Genomic DNA, 9,972 nt, shown 5'->3' with positions numbered 1-9,972 from the left:
AGCCAGTGGTGCCTGCAGACCTTCAGCATTACAGTGCTCCATCCAGTTATGCCAACAAAACCCTCCTGGAGATCTGGGCAGTCATAACCAGTACAGGCTGGAGAGGGTTTGAACCATCTTTAGACCACATGAACCAACGATGAGAAGCTCCTCTTCAACTTACTTATTCATCTCCTTTAGAACCAGTTCCAGATCTTCACGGCTAACATGAGGCCCGTCCAATGACAGCTGCAGCAGACTGAGCAGCCCGTCTCCAACAGAATATAACTCAGTTTTTTACTTACATCAGGTGCTGATGAGGGCCCCAAAATTCAGAGCTACGTTTTTAGTTTTGACTTCTGCTTATCCCACAGTCTAACATAAATGTTCATTTGTTTCCACTACAAAGAATTAGACTTTTGTCAAATAACACAACATACGTCCTTCAGTAACCCTAACCCTATCAGTCACTGTTGGGGTTCTCCCTCTCTAACCTCCATGAGTTCATAGAAGAGGAAGAAAGGGACAAAAACTCAACTAGAAATTAGTCCTTTTAATGAAAAGTTGGATCAAATTTGTACAGATAAACTAAAGTCTTGATTGAAATCTATTCTGGATGGTAGGTAACACTCTTGATTCAGTGTCATGTCAGTGGGGGTGTAAAGAACTTCAAAGTTGATCTTACGGTTGTAGGACCCATTCAGCCATAAACATAGAAGCTGAATCAAACTAAATTCAATCAGTGCTAACCACATGGAGCTCTGGAGCTTTCAGACCCCTGGACTGGATGAAGTCTGAGACAAACTCAAATGTTTTCTGTCCTTGTGATCTTTTACAGAACCAAGATATTCCTGAACTAGAATATTTGATCAGTGAATTAAAAACAAAGTAGAAACATCACTGCTTTGCTTCTTCTTTATTGATAGCAGGAAAAACAATTGGAAATCAAACTTTAATTAAATTTCTAGCTGTTCTCAATCACAGTTGTTTTCAGAGTTAGGTCAGTTTGTGATTCAATGATTCAACAGATTATTATTGTATGTTTATCCAAAATAATTATTTCACAGGACGGATCTTAAAGCTGATGCTCTTCAGAGAATTGTTATAGTCCCTCCAGGTGTACCAATCCACCCCAATTCCATGAAGTGAAGGATCTCTCCCCCAGCGATAAACGCCGTTCGGGTTTGTATAGTAACACTGTTCATACCAGAACGCCCCTAAAGATAATTCAGCACAGTTTTTAACTGACTTGTCCTGGTCTTTGTCAAAGGTGGAGAACTTCATTCCATTGTGGTGAGCCAGAGAGTCTCCTGCAGAAACATCACAAACATACATTTATAATTTAGTTTTAGAGCTTCTTGTGTAAAATATCGGAACTTTCTGTTAATTTGTGACATTAACGTTCATCTCGATGCTGCAAATGTTCCTTTAAACAGTTTCTTTACGTCTTTACTTCTCTCTGTGTTTCTCACAACACAGTTTTTAATCCTCCTGTCCAAATGTTTCTGATCAGAGACCTACCTGCTCCTCCATCGGTGAATCCCGTCACCTCCAGTTTGTATCCTTCAGTCTCTGGACCAACAGAGAAGGAGGAGTAGCGAGCGTACGCCTTGTTTCCTTCAAAGTCTTCCATGTCGACCAGCAGCTCGTATTTCTTCCTCAAACAGAGCTGGAAGAGATTCTCCAGACCTGGAAACACAGGAACACCTAGAAACAAATCTCCTGGATCTTTCTGGATCCACTTTGATCCTTAAAGTTTCTTTAAACTTTGACTTGTTCATCGTTAGCATCAACGCTTTGGTTTGAATTCCCAACATACCGAGCCAGATCTCTCCATCAGCAGAACCAAAACCCGTCCTGTAATAATCCCAGGGTCTGTAGAAGTTCAAAGAACCGTCCATCCTCCTCTGGAAGACCTGAAGGAACAGGACAGAAGTTAATGATTCATCAGCGGCTGAAAGGGACGAGTTCAAGTACTCACCATCCACTGTCCTCCGAGGGAATCCATGTCACAGAACACCTGGAGATACACAATAAAACAAAACGAGAAAACAAGACAGACTGTTTCACACAATGAATTTAATTTCAGACATCACTTCATCCACATGACCTTCCCTTCTGTTGAAGAAAGTCATCATCATGGCTCCTACAACCAATCCTACTGTCCACCTTTGTCATGGGAGGGATCACACATCAATATAAGGGTGGGGTCAGTTTGACCCATGATAAAGCACAAGGGTTAAGAGATTATCATTGTTAACATCTGAAGAAATACTCTGAATGTTAAACGCTTCAGCAGAAGTAGATGCATTCCGCGCATGCAGGGACCGATCGGGTAGCCATCACTGATTGGGTTGTGATAGATGCTAAATGCAAAGCTAAGATGCTTAGCCACATTAGCATAGTTAGCATGATTAGCATCTTTAGCAATGTGTTTTTCATGGAATGTTGATGATGGTGAACACAATGTTAGCATTGTTAGCTATAGCATTCTTAGGGAAAGTGAATGGGTTAAGATGGGCTTTAAGTCGTCGCTAAGACAGTCAGGACAGGTAGAGACAGGTAATGATATGGGCCAGAAAAAGCCACTTATCACTTTTTTCTAGAATCCTCATTTTTGAGTAGTTTTTCAGATAACAGTATTCAAAGTTAGTGAAAATTATTTTAGTTCATATTTTTTTGTTATTTAAAATGCAAAGTATGATTGTTAAACGAGAAACTACACAGATGGACGAGCAATGATGTGAAAGTGTGAGAGCGTACCTGGACACCATATGTGTCTTCTACAGGATAGACGGTGTAAACTCCACTGGGTCTGCTGTTGTCCTGCTCGTAGATATCACTGCAGTCCACAGGAGGAACCCCAGGAAGACCGCCGACCAGCTGAGGAACCAGGACCAGGACTGACAGCAGACCAGCATTCTGCATCTGTTTACACACAAACACGTTCCTGAGAGTCATAAATGAGGTAAAACAGAAACAAAAACATCTGTAGACACAGAATATTAGAAAGATTTAAGAATTCATAGAGACTCAAGTTGAACTGAAGTTTTAACAGTAACTTAAAATCAATCAATATTCCAGTGAACCTGCAGAGTCTCCTCTGTACTGAATAATAATAAAAGCAAAAAATTAGGTTCTTGAAATATATTTTTATTTAACATTTGAGCAAAATGTTCTAAACATCCACAAAAGCTTGTTGTCAAATGAGAACATTTTGTCTGCCTGATTAGTTTTTAAATGGCTCCAGAAATCAGAGATGAGCAACTCGAGGGTCACATTCCTGCATGTTTCTAACATACAGTTCTAATGGGCTGGACACACCTGAAGCAGGTAATCAGACATGAGGAGGGCGTGATATCTGGAAGTCATACAGACACAGTGATCCTCCAGTTGTCTTCACTGGATCAGATCAAATCTCAAGATCCCAAAAATAAAAAAGCAGAATTTTCACAGTAAGCTGAGTTTTTTAATATTTTTTTTGTCGTTTTTTTTAGAATACAGAGAAATACAAAATTGACTCATCCAAATGATGAATTTAGAAAAATTAAAAAATATGTCACTTTGTTTTGCTTGATAGAAAACTATATTTTTAAATTATTTTATTTTATTATTTCTTTTAAGTTTTAAGTGCATCAAATTCTCTATTTACAGATTATTTGCACAGAGAAGTAAACACAAGTGATGGCAGTAAAGAAGTATTTCAGGAGAAAATCCTCTGACCTTTGATGTTTTTCTTGCTTCAGTCAGTTCCTTCAAAGTCTCTGATGTTTGGAGAAACTGGATAAGAAACTTCAGAAGAAGATCAATCCTGGAGCTGCTTCTTGATGTAGGAACGAAATAAAAAAATAGAGATTGGATGAAGACCACACCCGCTCTGAATTCATTTCCTTTCACTTCTCCTTCCTCCTGAAAACATCTGGACTGTTTAGTAATACTTTCTTCCTTTTTAGGAAGAATTCTTCCTCTATTTGTCGGTGGAACCGTTCATTGGAAGTTCACACTCAACGAGTTTCTGCATTGATATTTCTCAATATTGAAGAAATATTGCAAAATTGTGAAGGTCAGTTCGTATTGTTTCATAATAAAACAAACATTGATGCATTTAAATGTGTTCTGATATGTGCACACATGCAGCAGGAATGGAGTACGAGTCTTTGTATGTTGATCCACACATACATGTTGTAAGACATGTTTGTGTTTGTGGTGTTCACGTTCGTAATGGTCGGGTTTCCTGGTGGATTCGGTACCAGAAGTCATATAAATGAAATAATAAACTATAAATAATTTTTTTAGTAAAGCCAAAACCTATTTTTGCTGTTAGTTATGGTAGAAAACAAAAGCAAAAGAAGAGAGAATAAATCTAGTAAATGAAAGAGACGAGTTCATATTTTTATTACAGTTTTGTGTCTTTTGGTGTTACATATTCTTTTAGAAACACATCAAAGAACAAACTAAGCTTTCATAAAAAATAAATTGAGAGGTGAAAACTATTGCTACAATGATGAAGATTTTTAGATATCTGCACATTATGGTCGTTCCAGTTTTGTCGGCTTTTAATGTAAGAAAAATTTAACTCCGCAATTTTCTCATTCTTTTTTAAAGAGAATTTGACCTTCTCGAATGACCTGGACTGAACAGCTGCAATGAGCTGAGCTTGGTTCTTATTTTTGGCATCACTTTGAGACAAATTCAGTTGTAAACTGACACTTTATATGCGTAGTAAATTTAAAAGAAAAAAGAAAAATTAAAAGTATGTGAACTAAAAATGTCTTATTTTCTGTCTTGAAAGAAAAATAATCCCATTAAGAACAGCAAAATAATCATAGTTTGAGAAAACATCTTAGTCACAAGACATTTATTTCTTAAAATAAAAATTCCTGGTTAGACATTTGTTTCCCCATTGGCAGATTTTTTTTTCCTTTTTTGGCTTTAAAAAAGAGAATTTATATTTTTGACCCATTTCTTGGGTGCCTGTTTTTGCAGTTTGTCCACATTTGGCCCCTTTTAGATGTGAGTTTGTTTAACAGATTTGATTTTGGAGTGCTTGTAGGTTCTGGAAGAAGGTTTTGAAATCTGTATTTTTTGTGCATTGTTACCAAACAGGACACTTTATGGGTAAAAAAAATATTACAGTAAATTAAAATTGCAAATGCTTCAGTTCAGCGTCAGCATGAAGACTCCTGAAGCAGCGTCAGGTTGTGGCACCACCTGTGCAGCTTGGAAAGGGGCGGCTGTGGTGCAGTGGTAGGGCGGTCGACTCCTGATCAGAAGTGAGCGGGTTCGACTCCGCGTTGCCCGCCCATGTGTCGAAGTGTCCTTGGGCAAGACACTGAACCCCGAATTGCCTCTGGTGGGAGGTTGGCGCCAGTGTTCGGCAGCAGAGCCACCACCAGTGTATGAATGTGTGTGTGAATAGGTGAATGGGTCTGTGACTGTGAAGTGCTTTGGGCCCTCGGAGGAGGGTAGAAAGCGCTATACAAGTATACGCCATTTACCATTTATTTCTCTAACCATGAGGCCAACATGTTTAATATTTTTAGGCCCCAGAATCCTGACAGTCCCCGTCTGTTTGAGCTCTCTCAGGTTTGGACCCCATAAAGCAGGAAAACTAAACACACACACACACATTTTGATTTTTAAAACTATGTGGGGATCACTAAAAACTGGGACATTTTTGGGACAGTGAGGTCACAAATTCTAACTTTTCTGGTCACATCATTAACTAAAATTGTTGCAGTTCATACTGTATTTGTTGTGCACTTGTAGTAATTAAGAGTGATAGTTTTTTGCAGGATATAGAAAAAGCAAGACGAAGCCCAATCCAGAAACGTTTAGCAAGGCAGAGAAGTTTTGAATTATAACTCGTGAATTAGAAACACTTTGACCCTTTTTAATTGTTACTGCATCCTGTTGTTTACTTTGTGTTTATTTACTTTAACCTACTTCCTTGTTTTAAACATGAGTGAAAGTCTTACCTCTTTCACTGAACTTGAACAAGACTCATAAACTGATAACTGTTTTCCTGTGTTAAGTATATGTTTCTGAGAGATTGTTTGTGTTCTTAGAAAGGGTTTTTATCAAGAGGAGTTGATTAGATATGTCATAAATCAAGGCTGCTATACCTGAGTTTATAGAGGTAATATAACAAAAACCAACTGAATAAGCAAAAAGCAACGGAATAAAATCTAGAACACTATTAATTTATCAAAAAAATGTAGATAGCATGTTTATTTACACACAAAAACTTTACATTTACATTAATTCAAAGGCTTTTTTAAGAACGGTTGCTGCTGTAAGTCTATTAATGTTAAGAGTTTAATCAGTTTTGAGGAAATCTAAACTGATTAAATATTAAGATGGATCCAAATCAAAATTTGTTTCTTAAATCTATTTTATTGACCTTAAACAGAAAAAGTAGCCCAGTCACTTGTTTGCAACTTAAATACTTATCTAGTTTCAAATAAAAACATTTATTTGTGTTTTTATATCAGTAAAGTCTGTTTAAACGTAATAGTATCAGTCGGTATATCCGTCTGAATTTGATCAAGACAGATTTCCATGTTCAGATATGTTTATTTCAAACCTTATGTTTGAACCCCGAGACGGAGTGGCGAGCTGTCCAGCGTGAGGCCCGCCGTCACACGAGAGCGGTCCAATTAGGCTCTGGAAGGGATTATCTGGTAGAGCATCTATGAATCCATGTTTTAAACATGTTTTTAAATATCAAGATATTCGTGCAGCTTTTGGTTTTTCACTGTTAAAGATGTTTTTATTCTGTAAAGCACTTTGTGTTATCAGGGAGTAAAAACTGCTTTTTAAATAAAGGTTGATTGAATCTGATTTGATTTATTTCTTCATAGGTTTGATTTTAGATCATGAAAGAAATGAGGAGTTTTAATGTGACTCAGTTTATCTAGTAGCATATCAGAAAACTAGGAAAAAGTTTCTGTGCTTTCAAATTTTCAAAACGTAAAAAAATATATGTATCTTATAATAAAAATATTTAAGATCTCATTCAGAAAACAAACCTTAGCTCTGCTTCATGAGTGGAAACATTAAAATGCAACTTTAAAACCTGTCATCTAAAAAGCATTAGGAAAGGTTAGAGAGTTGATCTGTAGATGAGTTTGTCTGGTGTGAATAGGATCTGATTGTACTTTCCAGTAAACCGTCATGACCTGGAAAGACGTTGGATGATCCCTCACACAGAAATATATGTTTCTACCCTTCAACACTTCTTAGTTTTACATTTCTACATAATTTGTGTTTTTGTACCTTAAAGTATCACATTAAAGTTCTGTTTTCTTTATTGTGTGTTTTCTTACATGACAAAAACATTTTAGGTCAGAGTCATAAAAAGAATGAATGTTTAATGGATTTATTAGATCTAGTGAGACCATAATGAGATCAAAGGTTCAGCGAATGGGCTTTAAATACGACTCAGAAGCATCAGTCATCTCAGAGAACGCGACCATCAGGTGAGTTTACCTTTGAGCATCAAAATTCATGATTCTTTTTCAGTTTGTTCATTCTTCTAGAAAAACTTTTCTTCTTTTTAATTGTTTTTAATCTCAAAGATTTCAGGACATCCGGAAGGATTGTGAAGCTCCAAAATCCTGAATCGACAGATTTAAAGGTGACAGCGATCACTCTGGTTTAAACTGATCTAGAGCAGTGAGATGCTTTGAATTCCTGTTTTTTCAGCTGTTGCCGCGTCACTGCGTCTAAAAAATGTTTCCTCTCTGCTTGACCTCGATGGTGAAACCAGATGAAAGCTGCTTCATTGGTACCGGTTCTGGTGCTGCTTCTGGCTCCACCGTTGACCAGCTCGGATCTCATCCTTCCTCTGGACTGCAGTGACATCTACAACCACAACAACAGTGAGCCCAGTGGAGTCTACACCATCTATCCCATCGGAGCCACGTCTGCTGTGCAGGTACAACACCACACTGACGCCTCCTGGAAACCAGAGAGCGCCTGACAGCGTGAAGGTTTTGGTTCTGAAGACGACCAAAGACCTGCTCGGTTCTGACGCGTGTGTTTGTGTGTGCAGGTGTACTGTGACATGGAAGCACGTGGAGGACGGTGGACGGTGAGTATTTGAACTGGTCTCGTTTGGTTTCTCCTCAGAGCTTCGTTCACCTGGTTTCCCTCCTTCGCTTCTCCTCAGGTGTTCCAGAGCAGAATCGATGGCTCTGTGAACTTCTACAGACCCTGGGATCACTATAAGACCGGCTTCGGTTCAGCTGCAACGGAGTTCTGGCTCGGTGAGACATGAACTTTAACTCCAAAGAGGCTTTTTGGACGGTAAGTAAATCGGAAAGCTCTAACGGATTTTGGCGTTTCAGGTCTGGAGAACATTTTTAACCTCTGTTTGAGGAAGAAATATGAGCTTCTGGTCGTCATGGAGGACTTTGAAGGAAACTCAGCATTTGCGTACTATTCCTCATTCTTTGTTGGTCCAGAGGCTGATGGGTACAGACTCCAGGTGACCGGTTTCACCGAGGGAGATGCAGGTGAGTACCAGAGCACCTGAGGGTAAAAAGAAAACAATCAAAGAAAGTAAAACTTCTGTTTCTGTGACGTCTTCTGAATAGGAGACGCTCTGAGTGTTCACAATGGACACATGTTCTCCACCTTCAACAAAGACCAGGATGGCTCCCTGGCCAACTGTGCCAGATTATATTTGGGGGCGTTCTGGTACGGGGACTGTCACAACACCAACCCTAACGGTGTTTATTCTTGGGGGGCCGAAGGCTCGATCCACGGAGTCGGAGTGGAGTGGTCCGACTGGAAGGGCTATAATTACTCTCTGAAGAGCATCAGCATGAAGATCCGCCCTGTGCAGTGAATCGGCAGCTTGTACTCGATCCCAGTCAGTAGATTCAATAAATCCGAATCTGATGCAAAGACAAAGTCAAGTTGACTTTAAATAAGATGATTTTTTTTAAAACTGTTTTTGTTTTCTGCTGTCACTAAGTGAGAAACCAGGAGTCATCACTGCCCTCTAGTGGTCACAATGAACTAGAAAATATCTGATGATAATTTTGTTTTGAATTATATGAGCATGATTTGTCAAAGGGATTTTTTTTATATTTTGTTATTATTTTGAAAATATTATGTAACTGATGTGAATGTTGACGTCCTTTGTTACTAAAGGAACTACACCTTAAGTCATAGTCTGAAGAAATTAAACAAATGTTTTTTTTTGTTTTAATTAAATAAAAAATGTACTAAACCTGTTTGTGCGCAAATTTTTAAACCTAAATTACAGCCACTAGTTCCAGTGTGAGGGGGTTAGAATTTTACCGTATCGTAGCAGGAAATCTCATGTTAATTAAGAGTTAATGACAATAGATAAAGCAGCAACATCACAAAATAGGGAACTTCTGTGATATTATTTATGTGATATTATGGAGTCACATGCCAGACACCACCATGGAGACACGTTCAAAGAAAAGGACTAAGTTATCTCTTTTGAGGATTATTAAGCCTCGTTTCCACTGAGCGCTCCGGTCCGGTAAGAGTACGATCCAGTTAATTCCAAGAGAGTCTGGCCACGGAGAAAAAATATGGTGCTGAAAAATTAAAAGCCGGAAGTCCCTCCTCCTGGTCATAAAAAACATAATTTGCGGCTGAAATCATTCACCAGGAACTGGAATCCTCTGTTTTAGACTTTTGAACTTTTTCCCCTTTAATATATTAAAACTGCTTACATGATCAGCTGATTCACAGAGAAAAAAAATGTCACTTCTCCAGCTTTTAAAAACAGGTGTAGTTCTACAAGTCTGAACACTTGTTAATATGGACTTTACAGAAATAAAACTGTTAACGTCTTCCGTCCCACTGAAGCCCATCTTGCACACTAAACTGCTAGACAATTACAGTTTATTCACATTTAAAAGCAGGTAGTTTTAAAAAGTTCTTAAAACAAAATTTGTAAAAGAGTTTCCCAAAGTTGGGAAAATTCTGCTTCTGGCAGCAGATTGA

At 38.3% G+C, this 9,972-nt stretch overlaps 2 protein-coding genes across 3 annotated transcripts; one reads left to right on the top strand and one right to left on the bottom strand.

Moving 5' to 3' along the window:
* Positions 1 to 880: 880 nt before the first annotated feature.
* On the bottom strand, positions 881 to 3,848 carry LOC112141852 (microfibril-associated glycoprotein 4). Of its 2 annotated transcripts, none has more exons than XM_024265018.2 (6): positions 3,703 to 3,848; positions 2,743 to 2,907; positions 1,961 to 1,999; positions 1,799 to 1,895; positions 1,501 to 1,668; positions 881 to 1,289 (listed from the first exon to the last, which is right to left on the bottom strand). In XM_024265018.2, the coding sequence occupies exons 2-6, from the start codon at positions 2,905 to 2,907 to the stop codon at positions 1,036 to 1,038; spliced, it is 723 nt and encodes a 240-aa protein (XP_024120786.1). In that variant the 5' UTR covers positions 3,703 to 3,848; the 3' UTR covers positions 881 to 1,035. The 2 variants fall into 2 exon arrangements, with proteins under 2 accessions (XP_024120786.1, XP_036072973.1); XM_036217080.1 differs by lacking the exon at positions 3,703 to 3,848 and adding an exon at positions 3,304 to 3,656.
* A 3,607-nt stretch (positions 3,849 to 7,455) lies between these two features.
* On the top strand, positions 7,456 to 9,588 carry LOC112141821 (microfibril-associated glycoprotein 4). Its single transcript, XM_036217081.1, has 6 exons — positions 7,456 to 7,618; positions 7,751 to 7,918; positions 8,036 to 8,074; positions 8,153 to 8,249; positions 8,331 to 8,498; positions 8,580 to 9,588. Exons 2-6 carry the CDS (start codon positions 7,751 to 7,753, stop codon positions 8,831 to 8,833), a joined length of 726 nt encoding a protein of 241 aa, XP_036072974.1. The 5' UTR covers positions 7,456 to 7,618; the 3' UTR covers positions 8,834 to 9,588.
* The last annotated feature ends 384 nt before the right edge of the window (positions 9,589 to 9,972 follow it).

The sequence above is a fragment of the Oryzias melastigma genome, linkage group LG19 (assembly GCF_002922805.2).
Source record: "Oryzias melastigma strain HK-1 linkage group LG19, ASM292280v2, whole genome shotgun sequence".
Classification (NCBI taxonomy): domain Eukaryota; kingdom Metazoa; phylum Chordata; class Actinopteri; order Beloniformes; family Adrianichthyidae; genus Oryzias; species Oryzias melastigma.
This window is presented reverse-complemented; position numbering and strand designations above follow the sequence as displayed.